Source organism: Notolabrus celidotus, chromosome 2, assembly GCF_009762535.1.
Source record: "Notolabrus celidotus isolate fNotCel1 chromosome 2, fNotCel1.pri, whole genome shotgun sequence".
Lineage (NCBI taxonomy): Eukaryota > Metazoa > Chordata > Actinopteri > Labriformes > Labridae > Notolabrus > Notolabrus celidotus.
In genome coordinates, this window is record NC_048273.1 from 38030120 (window position 1) to 38051168 (window position 21049).

Sequence of the window (21049 nt, forward strand, 5' to 3'; positions counted from 1 at the left end):
GTATTAATATTTACATGAGCTTCCATACCGGTTTGAGATGGCTGAGCAGACAAACCCTGCACGTCCTCATCTCATGAAACTGGACGGTGATGCGTCCTTTAGGGGTGATGCGAGTGACTGTTCCCTCTCCGTACTCCTCATGGATCACTTGGCCTCCCAGTCTGAGGCGTGCATCGATCCCTCCGATGACTGCCAGCACTGCCATCAGACTGCCCACTCTGGGACCCTCAGCATCCAAAAAATAATCCTCCAGAAAAGACTGAAACCGAGAGGACATATTCACTTTCATGTTTGTTTACAACTTTATCATTGTAGTCAGAATGACAGCATTACATACAATACTTAAACATGACACCCATATAGATCTTACTGCTTCGGACTGGCAGCCAGCCATGACGTCCCCGATGGAGTTGAGCTGAGCGTTGATGTAATCGTTGATCATGCTGTTCCACTGGCCGAGGGAGTGAAGCGTGCGCAGGACAGCAACTATCTCCTCAGCCAGGGTGCTGCTGTGAGTGGCTGTGAGAGACGCCTGAGGGCGGGACTTCCTCCTTCGCAGGGACCCCTCTGTGCAGAGAAAGAGGCAACTTAACAAACATATAGAAACACATGATAATCTCACATATATATCAGCGGACAGATGAACACACCTCGGAGGAGTGGCAGGTCTGAGGAGCAGGTGCTCAGCAGGCTTCCCAAGAAGTTGAACAACTTCTCCACGAGGAACCTCATGTCCTGAGAGCGCTCCATTTTATCCCACGATGGTAAGACAGCCTGCAGGAGGCGCAGAGCCAGAATCTGAAAGAACACAGAAAAGAACAAAAACTTCAATACAGATTTGTTAATCTGAATAGATGTTTTTCTCATTTGCTCAGTTGGTCAAATTAAGAAAAAACTGTTCATGCTGCTTTTTCTATCACATCAGATTTTTAGTCCAGGTGTCACTGAATGATGCCGACGTAATGAGAGAAGCATAAAACACAATTTGAAATTATATTTGAGCTGCAACAGCAGACAGACAGATATCTACAGAAGTCTAAATGAGACTTTTTTTCAGACCACTTGAAACTGCTGCATAGATTTCATTTTCAAATAAACATTTCAGGACCATTTTATATCCTAGACTCTCTGGTATATTCAGACTGTATGTAAATATATATGTACATGTATGGAGCTTGATGTCTGAATGTGGCCTTTTTGACTAGGCCGAGGACCTCCCATCTTGTTCCTTAAAGGTTGCTTAACTTTGTGAATAGGTATGCTTTTCAGAATCTTCATTGATGCTAGGATTCAAAAGAATTTATACAAGCTTTCTCTGAGCTTCTTAATAATGATGTATATTCTAATAAAACACAATTAAATCAGAACCAATCATTGTAATGATCGCACCTGTCTCTGTAGAGTGATGGCATTAAAGGACTGATGTCCCTCCACAATCCGGATTAGCAGGCCGATCCATGCAGATGTGCTGAGTGTGCTGCACATCTGGGGCATGAGAGCGATGCTGCGGATGAAGCCTAGTGTACACCAGCTCCTGTGCTGCTCCCGAGACACCAGCCTGTGAGAGTGACAGCCTGGTAACAAAGAAGAGTGGATTAAGTATACATAAATACCCAACAACTTTTTTGGTTGAAAGAATTAAAAACACTCCAGGTTCTCTTACCTGACTTGTCATTAGCTCCACTTTCCACGAGCATCCTCAGCAGCCCACAGAGCGTCCGTGTGGCATCAGTCTGCAGCACCTCGGCGTAGATCCCAGCGGTCAGAGACAGCGTCTTCAGCAGGTTGACTGTGCCGGTTAACATCATAGCTGTCGGGTGGCTGCTCTTCTCTATCAGCTCACCTTCTTGAAGGTAGAATCAGTGATCATCAGTGCATTATTTTGCAGCCAAAATTTGTAAAATCCTTGGTCCACACCCAATCCTCCTTTGTTTTAAACATCTCTTAATCAGTTTGATATCAAATACTGGAGAGTCACATCTTGTGAATCTAAAATGATAATTCATGCAATTTGATAAAGTAAACTTGTGCTAAGGTAGTGCTGTGAACTAACCTGTGTCATCCTCTGTGTCTGAGTCCTCGGTCGGGGGCTGAGCAGCGGGTGGAGGCTCTGCCAGTTTGAGATCGTATTTTCCTTCTTTGCCCATCCTGTAGGAGTTGGTGCTGCTCGTATCCCACTGGACCCTGATCCAGCCGTCTTCACCCAGCTCCCCAATGACCCGACCAAGACCTGGAGCAGGGCCATCCTGGACAAGGCACACACAAGGTTAAACACTTCAAAACTGTGTATCCGTCCCAGTTAGTAGTTGAATTGAAATGCTATGATCCTCCAACGGCTAAAGAGACTGTCAAATAGATTTCTCTACCTGATCACCCCATTTCCAGTCGACTCCTCTCATGACCCTGGTGCCTATCTTCATCATGGCAGCCAGCTCAGGGCCAGAAGCAGGTAAGGGGGCAGGGGCAGCCTCCTTTCTGGACTCCTCTAGCACTGTTGCTGAGCCTCCGAGTGCACATAAACCAAGGTCCTCCTCACTGCTGTCTGTGCTGGGCCCTGGAAACACAAACATCACAACGTAGAAGAAATCAAACACCTCATAGACGTGTACAGATTCCTCTCCGCTTCTGTTCTTGGTTTTTATCTTAGTCAAATCTACTCACCTATGAGCCTGAGTACGCTCTGTGTCAGAGCTAATATGCCAGAGTTTAGCAGCAGACTGAGGCTGTTGGACCCGTGTTTCAGGGACAGCATGTGTATCATTGCCAGAAGGAAGCGGGCTTGTGGAATGGTGCCAAGACTTGGTCCCGCTGGGTTCTCGTTGGTAATGGTCTGCAAGGGAACAGGCTGCACACCTGGATACCAGAGAAGACGAGCAAAAATGTAGTATGAGTATAAGAGGTCTAAGCCTTAGTACCAATAAGGATGAACGAGCTTTACAACCACTTCACTCACCGAGTTCTTTAAAGCGTGCACTGGCCTCGAGCAGGATGTTGCGGACATTATGAATTGCCCACGAGTACAACTTCCCAAAAGTCACCTCTAGAAGCATGCGGTTGAAGGGAGGGATCAGATCCACATCCTTCAGGCAGTCAGACAGGGGCTCTCTGCAAGGAGGGATAAACCATTCAATGGTTGCATGCATTTGTTACATCATTAATATTCACAGAATACTGGAGGGATTTTTCTCTGACTGTCATTTCTTGAACTTTCTCTATACTGCATTTGCATCTTGATCACGCACTTGATCCAGTCATTGTGCAGCCATCTGTCTGACTGAGCAAATACCAGGTGAGCTAAACAATCCTACAATTCCTTAAGAGCTGTCCAAACTTGAATGAATCAATGTTTTATCTGTTTAGATGTCACATAAACTGTCATATTCGCTCTGATTACACCTCTTCACTGCACTTTATCTGATCCTGTTTATTTTATTTGTATTTATTATTTACTCTGTATCATGCCTTGTCAATTTTATCAGCCTAATTTTTATATTGTTCTTTTTTAAACTCTGCCCTGTACAGTGACCTTGAGTGCTAAGAAAGGCACCTTTAAATAGAAAAGGACATTATAAAATCGCAAGTGAACATCCCTTCAGTTATCATAATTTCATTCCAACTTCAATATCACTGCACCTCACAAGTTTCAGGGAAATTGATTAGCATTCCCTGATGACTTACCCGATGTTGGTCCCTTCAGGTATGACCCTTTGCCAGCCACAGAGCATGGCGTACTGCACTGACGGCAGCAGAAAGCTTTTTGATGCCAACTTCAGCATGGTGTCGATGCCCTCCAGCCTCACCTCAGCCCTCTCCAGCTGTGAGAAAACAAAGTCCACATCAAAAATGCTTTGGAACTACCTACCATACTAGTATCTAGATTTGTTTCCTGCTTCATCATATAGATAGTTTCATTAATCTAATTAAAGGTCACCTGTTTGAGAAGACATTTTCTCATCTTCTCCACATCCAGCGGCTCCTCCTTCAGTGCAAACTCCACAATGGTGGCCATAAGGCTGGACTGAGAGAAGACACCCTGAACGCTGTGTTTCAGCCACCTGTACTTCTGGACGTTGGACACAGTGTTTAGAAGCGGATGCCACTTGTCCTGCTGCAAAGGAAGAAAACACAACAATGTCAAACTGTAGGACCGAGACCACACGGTTGACCTGCATGGATTTAAGTGCAGACAACACAAACGTATCTTTCTGTTACATATTTTATCCAATGAACTCTTCAATGATTAGTCCAGCTGATCTACCTTGGATGTCTTGCTCGTGGGTGATTTCCTGTCAGCAGGTGTGGGGCTGATGTGCACATTCATCTCCTCTTCATTGGTCCCTTCATTCTCCAGCTTTGGCTCTTCTATGTCAGCAGACTCTGACTTCTTAGGCACTAAAAACACAAACACGATTCAGAAAAACTCGACGTAGAAAAAGTAGAACAGCATTATTGTGTACTGTGTGTTCTGAATCTCCCACCTCTTTTTTTCCTTCGGTCCCGGATCAGTTTCTGGGTGATCCTCCTCCAGCGCGGCTGAGAGCTCAGCAGCTTCAGCTTGGACACGATGGACAGGTCATTGCTTACAGCGGGGCGCAGCTCATTGAACAGAAAGCGCAGACGCTCGATGACGGGGGCACACACCTCTTTGTAAGAGCGGCCCTGTTCCTGATGAGTCTGAAACACAGAAAACACACACCGTTAGAAGCCTCATTTCAATTTGTATCACAATTAACACACATGACATTCTCCACTGATTGTTGGACTACTTTACCTCGAAGTCTGGCTGCTATAGCACACAAGTTACAAGCTGTGAAATTGTAAACAAAGATAAGAAGTGAAGAGAGAGAGCATTCCTATTGAAAACGAAGGGGTGAAAACTGAGACACAAGACATTATTCACTGAGTTTTTCACAGCTGAAAACCCAATGAATACCTCCGCAACCCTACAGGAGGAAGCTTGATTTTGTCTGCAAGCAGCTTCACACCACTGCACAATGATTGAAATCTATTAACTGTCCATAATAAGAGAATTTGAGGATATAGACAGATGTCAGACGGGTCAGAATCAGTCCGGCGGCGGAGAAAAAAGGCATCACTCAGCCACAGCCCCCAGCTGAGCTACTCCGCTGTGCACAACACCTTCAGTCAGCTGATTCACATCCAAACATGCATTAAAACTTCAAACACCTCCCTGATAGCTGAACCAAATATGAGACCACATGATGTTTGTTCCACGTGATAGAAAATCAAACAAAAAAATGTGTTTGGGTAATTTCTTAACAATCAATTAATCGATAATTGATTAATAGTTGACATCCCTGCACTGGATTATGAATGTTAAATAAGAAGGATGAAATGGAGTACTTTAGGTTATAGAGGGTTTGAGGGTTTAAATTATATTTATGAGCTATGCCTTAAAATACGATAAACCAGGGCCAGTACCACGCGTTGTGGATGATTTATCATTTGGTACCAGGTCGCACAGAATCTATAAATAATTTATTTAATTTCCCTTTTTTGACTATCAGTCTGTAAGGTATCTTATTTTGAAAAATGACCATATTCTGTCCATCACAACCGTCTGTGTCTGACACGTGTGTCACTAACATAGCTGTGCTGCTGGAAAAATTAATCCCACAAGCTCACTGATATGAGTGAAAAACAAACATCTGTGGAGAGCTGCTTTGAAAGGGGGAAAAGGCCCAATGATGGGAAAGAAAGCTGCATTCAGTAAGAAATGCGGCTTTATCGCAGCCTTAAAAGTGTGTTTGAGATAACTTCGACTCTGCTGATGCTCTGAATAAAAACCAAGATGGAATATCCAGATTAAAATCAAGGTGGATTATCCTGAGATCGCCCCAAATGCACTAAAAACCATGCTTCAATTACAACAATCTAACTAGGTGTGACCCCAAAAAGTCGAATATTCGATGATTCGTTCTAACGAGCCTTGTGTCGACTGCCAAACTCATAGTCGAACATATGAAATGTGGATCATTCCATTCAAACCATGGGGGTGCTCAATGTCTAATTTTTTTACATTATTTTCCTGTTTCCCGTAAAAATAGTGTCTCATATATCTTATTGTTATATAAATATAAACTTATTTAATGTAATTCTGAGAACAGCTCTTGAAGTGTTAAATCTCCTTAAAGTGGTAATTAAATCTCCCCTGGTAATTAAAGGTGGACTCTCCCATTTAGCGGGAGCTGTGGAGCAGACGTACCTCAGCTGGTCTTTAAATCTTTCTACGTTCATGGTAGCTCAAAATGTCAGAAAATAAAACTTCAGTTGATCCTAAAACTAGTGATGAAGATGAGGAGCAGCTTCATGAAGAGGGCTGTGAGATCAAGGATTACAGGACCACACAAAAACTGTACGGGGTCAAAAGAACGAGGAGGGATAACCAAAGCTGTCTGAAGCCTCAAAAACAATCCACAGCATCCCATCCACCTCCACACCATCAGAGAGGATATTCTCAAAGACAGGATTTACAGTCAACAAAGACAGGAGCGCACTTCTGCCCGTACACACGATGGTTTTCCTCATGTACAGTTTGAAAAGACTCAAGCGGACAAAGACGAGATGAAAGACTGTTTTAAAAGGTTCTGTTAAGAGATTTAAAAACCCTTTAGCTGGTTCAGGTTTGATTTTGAACATTACACAAATGTTTAGCCTTAAGTTGGACAAACTACCCTCCACAGTGCTGCTCTCCTCTGTGTGAACACTGTTTAAATATCTCCTGATTCCTTACTCTATAGTGGAGCGTTGTTCCATGTTTAACGGATGGTGGCCTTATTTGAGTTTTCTCTCCTTCATCACCTCGTTGTTTTTGCAATATAGATTTAAATAATCTTATTTTTATACTTCTAATATTCTGTTGTCCCTGTTACTTTAAGCTATGAGTCTCTTAATTGTAAAGGGTTATGTGTAATATTGTCATGTGGTCACCATCATGCAGACTTTGGGTCAATAAGGAAAAACAACAAACATTTGACTATTCGTCGACTATGGGCAAAATCTGATGATCAGATTCGACTAAGCAAATGCTTAGTCGGGGTCACCCCTAAACCTAACTTTGTGTAGCGGGATTACTGCAGTTTCAGCAACCGAAACAAAATTACAGAGTAGACTGGACGTAAGGGACGTCAGGTGTCACTGCCTCCAATCAACCTTCAAATGGACTGTGTCGTTGCAGGGACACACGCTGAGAGCTCCCACTTATCATGTGTTTATTGAGTTGTATTCTTTGTCTTCCCCACGTCTGCCGCCAGTCCATGAAAATATGTCTCACATGAAACCTGCCTGTGTTGCAAAAAGACTGCTGCTATAAATGATGTGACACGTTAGTATTTGTTTAGTGACTCTATTGTACCAGAGCTTTGTGAAGGTTGGAAATCAACAGCAAGAAAATGTTTCAAATTTGACGACACAAGAGTTCAATTTTTGTTGATTTGTGCTGGTATCATATCACAGTTTGAAGTTCTGGCACCTTGAAGTATCTGGTTAACAAACCTTGATTAAAGAACACTTTGCCTGGTAGACCATGCGGCACACGTCAATCACAGATTTAGGGAGGGACCTCTGTTTCCCCTGGTCCACACCCAAGGCACATTGACTGACAAGAGAGAGAGCCACGTGACCTGCAACAGGAGGAGAGTTTCTTTTAAAACGCTGAAGTGAATGAAAGAGATTTCTATGCATCTGTACATAACGTAAAAAAATCATTTCAATGACAAAGTGAGCCAAAAATAACTCCTTGAACAGCCTGTCTGAGAACAGTTGCTTGGTTACCAAGGTCTTGATGTTTGAGCAGGCAGCACAGCAGCAGGCGGCCGACTTCTTCCACAGGGTGCTCCGGAGGGAAGGTGATGGGCGTAATAAGATGGTACTGTTTACAACAACGCTCTATTTGGCATAAGAAGTCCTGTAATGAGAAGACAAGAAGTGACATCATTAAAGGATCTGGTGTACCAGAGCGTGGCTGTTTGGTTCGAGGTCACCATGTCTGTCAAACGCACGTACCTTCACAGTGTGGTCCTGAGTGTTGTTGTCAGCGATGGCCTGCAGGAAAGGCTGTGCGTGGTCGCTGAGGGTTATTCTTCGGGAGTAGAGTTTGGCCTTGTCTGGAGTGGTTGTCCCCAGAGAGCTGCAGTGGTCTTCATCCTTCTCTTCATTGTAGTTGTAGTGGATCTGACTGGTCTGTAGGCCTCCAGAGAATATCGAGGACTGGAGCCATTCTGTGCACAGACATTAGAAAGTCCAACACATTAAAAGGCATGCTCTGGGGAAGACAGATTTTAACTTTTAAACTCCATAAAAATCTGAACGCACTGGCACATTCGATCTCCATGGGGGACAGGGGAGTGCTCTTTGCGAGGTAAGAGGCGTGGAGCCCCAGCAGCAGCCCCAGGTTCCTCTCTGTGTCGATGAGAGGGGAGGAGAGACTGCTCAGGTCTGGAGTGGTTACCGTCTCCTGGTTAGGCTGCAGACATAAAATCATCAAAACATTAAAACCCTGATTTTATTACACGATAATTAATATATTTACAAAGAATGTGTTTCCAGGAGTGGTTACCTCCATATACTGGCCCACACAGAAGGCCTGCATGGACTCTCTGGTGTCCTCAAACTGGAGCGCAGCTTCTAAAGCAACGACAGGGTCCTCTCCTGCAAACTGGGCTGTAAGAGGAAACACTTGTTAGGACTAAGATGCATCAAAATTAGGCAGTCAGTTACATTCACCACTTTCTGTCCCATGTTAAGAAAAACAACATTTTTATATTGTAAATATATATAATTTAATCTTACCCAGGATACTGTTTCCTGCCAGAGACTGGGACTGAGCCTGGAAATCCTTGATGTCGTAGACCTTTCCGTCAATGACCGTCCAGAAACCTCCGTCTTTGTTGTGGTTCTCCAGGTCCGCCTTGCGAATGAGGGAAATCTCTTCATTGTTCTTTGAGCTCTGTCCTGTGAAGAAGGATCCTGCCACAGCAGAACAAGAGTTAGTTACACAACAACCAACAACAACATCAACCTAAACCTCATCTCAAATTTGATGTCTAAAATGTTAACATCAAAGACACTGAAGGCTTCCCAGACTACATGTTTTCCTACGTTTAAATATTCTTTGTCGACCACTCTTTGTACATTAGTTAGTGATGGGTGATATTGAAAATGATGTCATCAAGATAAAATATTTCGTATCAGTCAATATCGATATTTATCACGATAAATATGAAGTTAGTATTTCATTTAACTGTGAAGTCAGATTTTTACTCCTGTGTGAAAGTTTGAGAAACCAGACAGATTGTTAGTTTATATCTGAGATTTAGTTTTCTGATAAACTTCTTGAATCCATCTTTTCGCTTGACAGTGCTAACAGGAAGCAGGTCTTTAATGTAAGATGAGATTTTTGTGAAGTTTTAGTTTGTAGATTCTTATTTTTCTCAGGTTGAGCTTATTTCCAGAATTTGATTTACATTTACAACAAATATATGGGTTGTTGACTAATTAGCCTCAAAAAAGTTTTTTGTTTTTTTAAGTATTTCCAGAATGGTTGCAATGCATATTTTTGTGTCTGAAATAATTTGTTCAAATAAGCCTTGTTTGAACACATTTTTTCTTAGTGTTTAAATCGTTTTTTGTTTTTTTTACCCTTTTCTTAACTTGAACGCCCAAAAAATGTCAGGTGGCGCAACCAGATATTTGTCAAATTATATTTACTTACCTATCATTTATTCTAACTGAAAGTTTTAGGAAGTATCCCTTAGAGTGGTTACAGTGCTTTACACATTTGTATTTTGTGAGTATATTTTGTATTTACAATATATTAGGATTTTTGCATTCTTTTGGCCAGGTATAAAATATAACTTTTACAGTTTTAGGTTGGTTGTACCACCTGACATTGAAAGTGTTACCGTCCACCTATAAGTTGATAAAAGCTTTTCTATTATTATTTAGGAGACATCTACAAACCTTTTAGCTCAGCCATGACAATTGGTAGGGTCCTCTGAATTATTTCATATGTTGAAGTCCATTATAACTACTTACTTTCAAAATAAAAGCTCCATGAGTACGGTGGTGCCACCCTGACATTTGAGAACATGCAAATTGCTGGACTAAAGTTTTTAAATAACCTTAGGTGCCTTTAAACTATTGATATTTATGAAATGATGTTTATTTCAAAGCTCTTATATGTAAAATCATGCCATGGTGTTTTAATTTGAATTTATTATTATTAAAATACATTTTTTAGAGTGTTTTAAGTCAGTTCACTTGCTCGGATGGTTCCGCCACCTGACATTTTCAGGGATTGAGATACTTAAAAATACATAAATCTCAATATTTGAATGAACTGAAATTGTATTCAAAATAAGCAGATTTTATAGAATCAATTGATGTATGTCTTAAAAATAACAAATTGTTTCAAAAGAAAATAATGGATTTGGACACAAAAATATGCACGTCATGTCAATGACCCATATATCAACTTGTATACTGTGTATCAGTTTGTAGAGTATTGTTTTGAGTTGTGCAGAGTTTACACAGTGTCAGACTAACGACTCTGATTTCAGCTGGTAGGTTTTGAGTTTTCTTCAGTGTCGCTGTCACTAGTTTCAGCTGTGTTTACATTCCGCTCCCAACATATTTAAGCCCCGCCTACCTCTCACCCTGCAACATGATTGGCTGTTCAATGCAGTCTTCTTCTTCTGTCTAGTGTTGGGTGACAACTAGCGTTTAAGGCTCATTAGCACCCCTCTTTCCAGTGGTTGGGGTTGTAATTACAGGTTTATTTATATCAAATTTTTATCAAACATTTGTTACATTCATATCGAGAAAATTTATATCGTGATAATTATCATTATTGAATTATCGCCCAGCCCTAACGTTAGTTATGTTAATCTTATTCTTCCAAGAACATCCTAATACTGCTTTTAACTCTAACACAGGAGGAACTCACTGCACATGATAATCCTGCTGGGCTCTGTGATATGCATCGTTACCAATAAGGTCACATCATTCCTAAAAGATGAATCTTCCATTAACACTACTGATAAGTCTGGTAGATTCAAAGATAACGTGCAGCTATCGAAAGTGATTTTCCTCTGAATAACTGAGCAATGAAAATGTTTGTGTCATTTCCTATTTCGAGGCAGCTATTGTGACTTTATGAAACAGAGTTTGTGCTTTACCCATAATTCCTGGCCAGGCCAAATCCTCGTTATCATCCCTCTCATGTCCTGGGGCCAGGTGGTTGAAGCGGTCCAGGTGCTCCAGGAGTCCAGCCAGGAGAGGGATAGAACCCGTCTCCTGCATCACACCTGCATCAATGGTTAGCAGGAGGATAATGGAAACCACCAACTCGGGCAGCAGCACTCCTGAAGAGGAAAACACAGAAGGGCGTCCATGAGTGTGTCACAAGTTCTTTAACAGGTGGGGATGAAATTCACACTGCATTTTTAAGGAGGTATTACCAGTTAGATCCCCTTCAATTACACGAGACACTTCAGCAAAGTGGCGGCGACCAGTTGAGGCAATACTTGTGGCCACTGGAAGGATGTCTCCGATATGAGTGCACAGCAGGGCGATGTACTTCTTCAACAAAGAACCGACACCCAGTAGCTCAGGATCTGCAGGAGACCACAGAGAAATCAAAAACTTACATCTAAAGCTCATTCAAAGACTTAATAGCTGTCTGAATAGCTGTCTGTTGAAACCCTTGACTTACTGTATCCGTTGCCATTCTCTGTGCCGTTGACACCGAGGTAAAGCTTGCTAACAAGCAGCCTCTGAAACCGCAGCAGCAGGTCCAGAGAGGCCGAGCGCTCCTTGCTGACGTGTTCCGCCTCTAAATAGTTGGAGATACGCCGAGCGACATCCTTCAGCCTGGCGATGGTCTGGGAGGCGATGTTCCTGCAGAAAGGAAAATGTGTCACTCTACTACCTGACAGAGAGGGGTGAGAAGGTAAAGCAATGTGTGTAGCAGACAACAAGGAGATACCTTAACAGCTGCTGTACAAGCTGCACCAGAGGCAGGCTTTGCTTCCCCGCTGACTCGTAGATGCCCGTGTTGATGAGGTCCTTGTCCAGCATCGTGCGGCAGCGGTGCATGGTGGAAGCATTGGCCTCTTGCTCATCTATCTCCTTCTCTTTCTGAGCTTCCTTCTTGGCTTCAATGTCCTGTTAAAAAAATTAATCATGTGATTCCTGGATCTAGAAGTTGCGGTGGGATTTAATCTCATATTATATGGTGTTTATGTGCTGGAGCGTGTTGTTCAAAAATCTGTGCAACATGGAATAAACTGTAAAAGACGTCAGCACCAGCCCATTCAGCGTTACTTCTTTTGCATACATTTGATCAGCTTCCTGAAGATTAACCTCTTGTCTGATCAGCGCAGTTATAAGTTATTGTGTGTTGTTCCAACATTTCAAAACATAAACATTAAGAAAGAGGGCTTGCACAATAATAAACACAGCCAGAAAGTAATCAAGTTAACGGTTTACTTGGTATAGTTTTTATTTTGATTGCACTATGGGATGTTTAACCGTCCACTTTGCAACCACTAGATCTTGGTTTAGCTGTTTTAAAAGAATCATTTTTGGTCAGTTTGGATATTTAGATATTTAATACAGTCCAAATATCACTCTCTTTGCAAATGTAACTAAGGGGGAGGGTTACCTCAAGAAAACAGGAAGTGGATATAGAAGATTAATGCTTGAAAGTCTGTATTGATGCAGTTGTAAAACCGCAACATTTTCCTTAGGCTACACTCAAAGACTAACTGAATGTATGAATTAACAGTTTTGAGATGCACTAAGATTTGCATGAAGCACAGTTTAGCTAATCCATCTGCCCCATGACACAGAATTTAGGACAAGACAATCATAAGATATGAGATGCAATCCTTGATGGAAGTTTCACTCTCAATATGGGAAAACACATGAGGATGCTGATCGTGCAGTAAACACACTGACCTGTATCTCAGCAGTGATGGCTGCATTCAGCGCAGATTCCAAACCTCCATCAGCCATCAGACTGCTGACCAGCAGGTCTATCATGAAACGACGTCCAGGGCTCACACCCATCTCGTTTCCAGATGCTGAGAGAAAAGCAGTTAAAGTGTCAGGAGTCCCGAAAAATGTTCACTTTGTATGAAACGGAAGAGCATTTACAAATTCAAATGAATATTCACTGAAGCTCGGGTCTGCACTCACCAGCATTTGGCAGAAGTGACGATAATGCCCTCGCCCTCTCCTCAGCAGTGGGGAGCAGCACCGACCAGCCACTTTGGAGAACTGCTTGTGCAGCTGCCTGCACAGTGTTGAGCACCCCAGCGTTGCTAGCTAGAACCACCACTGTTTGTTTGAGGTTGTTGAGCAGCACACTGCCCAGCCCAAGTCCCAGCTCCTCTGGATCCACCTGGTTACTGATGGCTGCATGGAGCTGAGGAGGGAGGTTTTATTGGTAAGAGGAGCAAAAAACAAAACAACTGTAATAACTTAAGAGCTGCTGTGAAGAGATTCTTGTCTACCTGGAGCCTGAGCAAATTGAGTGTGGCCACCACCATGCACTCCTTCTCCTGTGGGGGAGGCCAGTCCGAGCTGCCGTCCATCCCCTCACTGACCTGTCGCAGGAGCAGGTCCAGCTGCTCAAAGGACATGGCACAAACATCCACAACAAAGGGAACACGCCGCCCAACGGACCACTCTGAGCATGACGACCAGGCGAAACTCTGCAACACACAACACAGTGTTATATGATCTGAATCTGCCATCACCAGCATATCAAAACTATCAATGAAAGCTCTGTATTACCTGTCCTGATCCACAAGAGATTCCCACTATGTGTTTGGCGTTGAGACCTGGGAGTGCCTTAGGTTGCTTCTTGTTATAGAAGAGTGTATCAAAGTGCTGAAGTTTGTCGTTGCTGCCCCAACTGTGCACCTCACCGTCGTCAGTGAGAGCCAGACAGTGAGTAGATCCCACAGCAATGTCCACTACTTTCTTTCCTGTTGGCACAAATTACACAAATCGATCCATACGTGTGTTCTCAAAACTTCTGAAGACATATTTGGACCTCAAAATGAGTCTTTAAATAGAGCGTCTAGACCTGGAACTTTACTGAAATGTAAGTGGCATTTAAAATACTCCACTCACCTTGCAGACTGTCCAGCAACTTGGGATAGCGAACATGCTCATCGGTGCCATGACCGAGGCGTTGATTGTCTCCCTTTCCCCAGGTGTACACTTGGCCATCTTTGGTGAGAGCGACTGAAAACTGGCTGCCACAGCACACCTTCAGGATATCCAGGTCCTGCAGTTTCTCCACAAGTTTTGGCGTCTTGCAGCCATCACTGCCTCCTCTACCCAGTTTGCCGTAGTCTCCATCGCCCCAGGACCACACCTGACCTGTGGGACCACGAGGTTAAGTCATTATTCATCTCATTTTTTAGATTCTAGATATACTGTCGTTCTGTACTCTGGGGTCTGTAGTAGTATTGACCAAATAAATATCAGTAGGAGCATAAACGACACAAATAGCTACAATGGCATTCCCATTCCAATGGACTGACATCTAACAATGATATATTTAAATCTGCATGCAGTGGATCAGCAGAGGAATAAAAATTGCAACTTCATGTGCCAATGAACATGGTGTGTCAATTTGTGCCACACCATGATGCAAAACTAGTCAGCGTTGAGAATTTCTGTCCTGCTGAATTGCTTCAAAGACGATTTTACTGACCTCCAGATAACATACAAGCATTTTAATATTTTTATTCTTCTCCTGGTGAGGACAGACCTGACCTGGCTTGCATTTTCACTTTTTACAAATTTATATCAAGATGTTTTTGGGGGGGCAAACTTAGAATTGGTTAATTACAATAAATCCCAAGAAAATGGGTTTAATTTCAGGTTTATATCGATAATGTAAGCCAGGGTGACGCCTCTGTGTAACTTGTTATCTACAGTGAAACTGAAACTCATCGGAAACAGATGATTGGACGCTAAAAAATGATGGTGTTTATTTAGCAAACATACCTAGGAGCAAATTTGCCTTACTGTTGTTGTTAATACAAGCTAGCTTTGTTGCTAATTGGACTGTAAACAATGCAGAGTACAGAAAAGGCTGAAGTGTTTATCGCTTACAGCTGACTCCACCAGAATTCCTGCAGAGTTATATTTCACCCTCAATGACAAATGCTGATGGGTTCCAAAACCGGGTCATTATGAATATCAACACTTCAGTTTGGGTGATGAAGTTTATGAAAACACATTTTCGTTCTTACCATTCTCTGTCACAGCAAGTGTTTGTGCATCACCACTTCCACAAGCCACGTCAATAACCTTCAGACCCTTCAGCGCTGTCACCATCATGGGTGTGGTCTGATCCTCACTGGAGCCTAGAAAGACAATCAGAGGAGACTTCTTTTAGTTTTTACTAACAAAGATGTAGTTGTTGCAGCTGAGGCTGTCACTTGGAGCATACCATGACCCAGTCGACCATAGTTCCCTCTGCCCCACGTGAAGAGTTCTCCATCAGCAGTGATTGCAGCACTGTACGTGCTCCCACAGGCGATGTGCACGACATGCTTTCCTGCCTGTTTCCCATTGAAGGCTGAAATCAGAGCAGGCTCTTCTAGATACCTGAAAGGAGTCATTGTGACAAGAGATAATTTAGGTTACGGCACTTTGACAAGTTTTTTAAAAAGGAGTCTTTGTGATGGGTGTTCAAATTGTTGCTAAAGATGGAAGAAGTGGGAGCTATGTCCTAAATTGAAGCTATAATGAGGTGTTTAATTTTAGCAACAGCTGCATCATTTATTTAATGATGCTATTTATTTGGGATAATTGGATTTTTATCCCCAAAGCAGAGGTATTGAGCTTTAGTGCACGTTCTATCTGGAAGTGACACAAATGGCTTCATTTTTTGTAATATAGTGACAATGAGGGAATACATAAAAAGAGCCATCCTCTCTGTAAATTGAACATAAGCCATGGTTTCCTTTGTTTGCTTACGTTGTGTCTCCGTGTCCGAGGCGGCCTCCGTCTCCACAGCCCCATGAGAACACCTCACCGTTTGATGTCAGGGCTAAGTAGTGCTGCCCATCAGGATGAGCTGCTAGCTTCACGATCTTCCTGCAGCTCAGCCCGTGGATGAGCATCGGAGCCTGCAAAAAAAAATTCACTGACTTAATCTGCAGCTGACACAGAGGTAGAAATGATCCACTAGTTTCTTTTTTCAGAGGCCAGGTGAGAGAATAATGAACAGGAAACTGACCAGGGTTGTGCTCTTGTAGTTTTGGGTGTAAACAGCACCACTGCTGGACAGGATGAGGAAGCCTTTTTCTGAGCAGACTATCTGTGTGACTCCGAGGCTCGCTAGTGCTTTACACTGGATGGGCCCGTTAACGTTGGCATGAAGCTTCCAGCCCAGCAAACCCCAGGCAATCACTTCCTGCAAAGTTCCCTGGAAGAGACGGACAGCAAGACAAAGTTAGAGGCTGTTATTTCTCCTTCATTACACGGCTGTGTTTACTTCAGCACTTGATTCTGAATTGTCATGTATTATGTTTCGCTTGCACACCATTGCTTTAAAGAACACATCATTGCTAGGGATGCAGCTTTAATCACATACTCTTGAGTACTAACAGTAATCATATCAAGGCACAGAAAGAACTCTGGTTGATTTAGAGTGGGTTTGTCTTTAGTGGGGAAAGAGAATAAGAGATAAAAACAGCATGGAAAGGGCAGGAGAGGTTAAAAACACAAACATTTAGAGAGAAATCTTCTGAACTGAATATACAGCATGAAGCAAGCACGGTATGGGATACGGCAGTGTTAAAGGAACAATAAACAAAAAAGAAAATGTCTCAGATTCTGAGGGTGAAGAGGCAGAAAAAGTAAATCAGCTGTTGGGCTGATTCATGCACTCCAGAAAGCTTGTTATAATTCCCCATCAGAGGAACAGTGCAGATTAATGTGAGTAATTACAGCTGAGTTAGCTCATCTTAAGACACCTGCAGAGTTTATTATTACTATGGATGCAAAAAGAATACAATAGACTACTTTCAACTGAAGAAATATATGCATTTTCAAACTAAAAGTCATTTTCAAATCAACACTTGGTGTAAAAGTATTGATTTATAAAGTAAATAGCAGATAAATAAGTGGGATAATGTATAGTGAGACAAGAATCTTCCGCTTCTCTTCGAGGGTCCTTCTCGCCCTGTAAGTTTTCCGCTGCTATAACAGCCAGACCACTTCACATTGAACCTTACTTAATAAATATAAGAAAATATGGTGCATACAAGTAATGCCAATCTGTAATTAAAGGAGTATTCAAACTTGCATGAAGTCTACTGAGAGCCATGTTTGAACATACTTTCTTCATCATTCCAGTAAACGAGACACAAGGTTAACTTATTACAAGATATTTATAGCACCAAGATGATAAAACAGATCCCTAACTCGGGAAAAATAACCAAAGGAAGAGTAGCATCAGTGGCCTAAAAAGATGAAACTAACAGTAAAGCATTGCCAGTTGATAAAAAGAGCTGTCACCTTGTGTGATGTGGGGGAGTTGCAGTGTGGAGGACTGAAGGGGGAAGCTAAGCGGTCCAGGTGAGCCATGATCACCACGGCGGTTTGCCGAAGGTCAATAGCCAGGTCGTTGTCCTGAGGCAGAGTCAGGTACCGCAGGAAACTTTCATTTGGGCTCAGAGGGGCTGTAAGGATCTAGAATCAAAGAAATCAACCACAGATTATTAGCTTATTTCTCAACCAGGAAAAGGAGAACAAGGCTATTTTAAGACCGGCTTGCTCTTTGATTTGATGTATCTGATTGTCTTTCTCAGGGTGATATAAATAGAAAAATGTTTCCTTTCTCATTGTTATCAGTTATCAAACGTTGCTGCGACTGAGATACAGATACAGGTAAAAGAAAGTGAAGGTTCACCTCAGCCTCCTCTTCAGGAATGGGCTCCTCCTTGCTGCTGTGTATGTTGTGAAAGCGCTGCAGGAGAGGCAGCAGAGGGGCGCTGGTACCCTGTGTGGAGCGCTCGTTGTCCATCTCTCTGGTGCCGCTCTCCCACAGGCGCAGCAGAAGCAGAACAGCGGACAACAGCTGACTGGAAACAGATGATGACACAAAAAACTAAGTGAGCAGCGAGGTCACACTGCATTTCACCAGCAGAAGGAGATCAGCATAGGCAAATGATCAGGTATTGATGGTGTCTGGTTACCTGAGGGTGCCTCTCTGCACAGCCAGCTCCAGCAGGATGGCCAAGGCCAGGTGCTGGTCCTGGAGAGGGATGTTGCCTTTGGTGCTGGCACTTCCATGGACATCACTATTCCAGAGAGAAAGGACACATAAGAATCATCATCATCATAAACTTACACACAAAAGAATATTCAACATGAGAGCCAGATCGGTCATTAACCAACCTGAGGAACTTGGTAGCTCTCTCAACAACTTCCAGCCACACTGACGACACAGTTCCTTCATCAAACAGCGTGGCCTCGGGGAGGGCACGCAGGGCATCCAGAGACTCCTGAAGAAGCTCGCTGCAAAGATCTGCATCATCTCCTGGAAAACACAGACAGCTATTTTTATATACAGTGCAGAGGGTAGATTACACTGCACAGAGGGTATCTAAAAATATAACAGTCACATTATGCACACCGAGCTTGAAGGCTGAGGGAGAGTTTTATGTATTGTAGCAGACAATATGTTTCAATAGTCTGCTTGTAAATAGGTTAAAACTGTCCAGGATGCATCCCGCCTCTTGCTTTACAACAGCTGCGATTGGATCCAGTGTCCCCAAATAGTAGAAAGTGGTATAAATAAAAGGATGGACGGATGCTGTTTAATCTAAAATATGCAATTAAGACCTTTAAGGGTGCAAACAAATAAACAATATACTGCAGATTTATTCCTTGATATTAAAACCTGCACAAGGCAAATTTCAAAACTATTAAAGTTAATTCAATTCATGTAATATTTATGCTTGAACATTTTTAACAGCACTGTGATGCATTAAGAAAACATCATCCTGCATCCAAACTGTTCTGAATTTCCTTTGTTGTATTTAATTAAAAGGACTAGGTGTTTGTTGCAGCAGTGTAGCTTTCGGCCGAACTGCTGTTTTTTTCTGCAGAACTCTGGAGATTTAGGACACACAGAGGCAGAGGAGGCATAGAGCTACGAGGAGGAGAGCTGGTATAAGAAGACGGAGGTTTATGGAGAGGAGATAGAAGCCGTGTCTCTCCTCTCTCATCCTGGGCAACGTGAGATCTCTGGATAATAAGATGGACGAGCTAACAGGACTAGCCAGGAGTCAGAAGGAGTTTCAGGAATGTAGCATGGTGTGCTTCCTTCACTGAAACGTGGCTGCATCAGGATATTCCCGACCACAACGTCTCTATTGACTGCTTCCAGACTGTCCGGGCAGACCGGGATAGCAGCGAGAGCGCTGTGGGCCTCCGACCATATTATCTGCACAGGGAGATCTCACATGTCAGACTGGTAGCTGTTTACATCCCCCCTCTGCCAACCAGACAACGGCGTCCAACGTTCTCAACGCTGACATAGCCAGATTCCAGACAGACCACCAGAGGGCCCTCTTCCTGATCTCCAGACAGACCACCAGAGGGCCCTCTTCCTGATCTCCGGGGACTGGATTTATTTTCTACAGCGCTCATTATTGCATTCATATAACTTATTGTGTATAGAGTAACTGTAATGACCGGATTTCCCTCCCCGGGATAAATAAAACTATTTCTGATTCTGTTTGTGGTCTTGAAATGATTTGGTAAAAATGAACTGCATAAAAGCTTTGAGATTAAGAGCACCTGTCTGACACCTAACGTGAGACAAAGAATTGGACCAGGCTCAACGCAGCTCAGTGCAGGTGATACTGATCAGTGAGAAAATGTGATATCAGCCTAAATGCCTGTCCTTGAAATCTGATCTGGACATCACTATCTGAGGATCTTTATGAATATGGCATCACTGCAGCATGCATTTATAGACAAGAATCTTCAGGGGGTAATGTAACCAATCAGATCAAATGGTTATCTTTGCCCTTCAATGACACTGCAAAATCAAATTAGCTGTTTAATATTCAGGTTATGTGTGGTGTGTTTCCATTCAGCAGGTGACACTTCGGCTCTGCTGCTTTAATAGGAGTATTTCAGGCATGAGCTAGACTCCACTGTGTGTGTATTAGCGTGTGTGTATTAGCGTGTGTGTGTGTGTGTGTGTGTGTGTGTGTGTGTGTGTGTGTGTGTGTGTGTGTGTGTGTGTGTGTGTGTGTGTGTGTGAGTGTGTGTGAGTGTGTGTGAGTGTGTGAGTGTGTGAGTGTGTGAGTGTGTGTGTGTTGCTCATGTTACAGGAAGGCTACAGAGAGTAGGCCGGCTCTTTGTTCCCACCCAGTCCCTGTGGACAGGCAGCTCTCCACCTCACATCAGAACACATTACAAAAACAGCATCTGGACTCATCATGCTAACAAAGAAGAGGCTTAAAACAAATTCTGCCGCTCATGATGAGATATAATCGTATTGTCTGATATGGTAATTTAACACAGTTTGATTAGCTGAATTTTACTTGTGTAATCGTTGGTCTTTTTTGAGGTCATGGTCTAGGGTTGTTTGACTGGTTGTTTTTGCTGCACATGCAGGAAAATGAAAAGCTACAGGTACCTAAAGGTTGATGTTTCTCTCCTCAGCTGCAAGCCTCATTAAAGGGGACATATCACGCTTTTTTCATCAATATATATTGGTCTAAGAGGTCCCCAAAACATGTCTTTAAAGTTTATGCTCAAAAAAACACTTTGAAATCAGATTTTGGCATGCCTGAAAAGTCCTCTTCTTCATTCCTCATCAGAACACTCTGTTTTCTCTCTGACCACGCCCCCTCAGGAAGTGGATGTGCCTCGGCTCTCCAGCACGTTGATCTAATGTTTACATGTTGGCTGAATATACACGGCTGCTCAGAGATCGCGTTACTTCAACCCTCTGAATCTGATCCTGACGGAGAGG

At 42.9% G+C, this 21049-nt stretch overlaps 1 protein-coding gene across 3 annotated transcripts in view; it reads right to left on the minus strand.

Annotated features, from left to right (window-relative positions):
- Positions 1–21049, minus strand: part of herc2 (HECT and RLD domain containing E3 ubiquitin protein ligase 2) — a 78184-nt gene that overhangs the window by 43193 nt on the left and 13942 nt on the right. For 2 of the 3 annotated variants that reach the window (XM_034702019.1, XM_034702018.1), the window contains exons 7-42: positions 18454–18595; positions 18252–18356; positions 17966–18137; positions 17572–17745; positions 16289–16477; positions 16027–16178; positions 15497–15654; positions 15297–15410; positions 14164–14415; positions 13822–14015; positions 13539–13739; positions 13222–13450; positions 12982–13106; positions 12008–12186; positions 11735–11919; positions 11481–11636; positions 11199–11384; positions 8812–8988; positions 8579–8682; positions 8335–8485; positions 8026–8240; positions 7795–7927; positions 7516–7643; positions 4479–4674; positions 4259–4392; positions 3932–4108; positions 3679–3815; positions 2954–3105; positions 2662–2853; positions 2367–2554; positions 2054–2246; positions 1664–1846; positions 1390–1574; positions 651–798; positions 371–567; positions 29–259 (exon numbers count right to left, since the gene is read on the minus strand). In XM_034702019.1, the coding sequence (XP_034557910.1) occupies positions 29–259; positions 371–567; positions 651–798; positions 1390–1574; positions 1664–1846; positions 2054–2246; positions 2367–2554; positions 2662–2853; positions 2954–3105; positions 3679–3815; positions 3932–4108; positions 4259–4392; positions 4479–4674; positions 7516–7643; positions 7795–7927; positions 8026–8240; positions 8335–8485; positions 8579–8682; positions 8812–8988; positions 11199–11384; positions 11481–11636; positions 11735–11919; positions 12008–12186; positions 12982–13106; positions 13222–13450; positions 13539–13739; positions 13822–14015; positions 14164–14415; positions 15297–15410; positions 15497–15654; positions 16027–16178; positions 16289–16477; positions 17572–17745; positions 17966–18137; positions 18252–18356; positions 18454–18595 (6134 nt within the window). The remainder of the gene's footprint in view (positions 1–28; positions 260–370; positions 568–650; positions 799–1389; positions 1575–1663; positions 1847–2053; positions 2247–2366; positions 2555–2661; positions 2854–2953; positions 3106–3678; positions 3816–3931; positions 4109–4258; positions 4393–4478; positions 4675–7515; positions 7644–7794; positions 7928–8025; positions 8241–8334; positions 8486–8578; positions 8683–8811; positions 8989–11198; positions 11385–11480; positions 11637–11734; positions 11920–12007; positions 12187–12981; positions 13107–13221; positions 13451–13538; positions 13740–13821; positions 14016–14163; positions 14416–15296; positions 15411–15496; positions 15655–16026; positions 16179–16288; positions 16478–17571; positions 17746–17965; positions 18138–18251; positions 18357–18453; positions 18596–21049) is intronic. The other variant, XM_034702020.1, reaches the window with a different exon arrangement.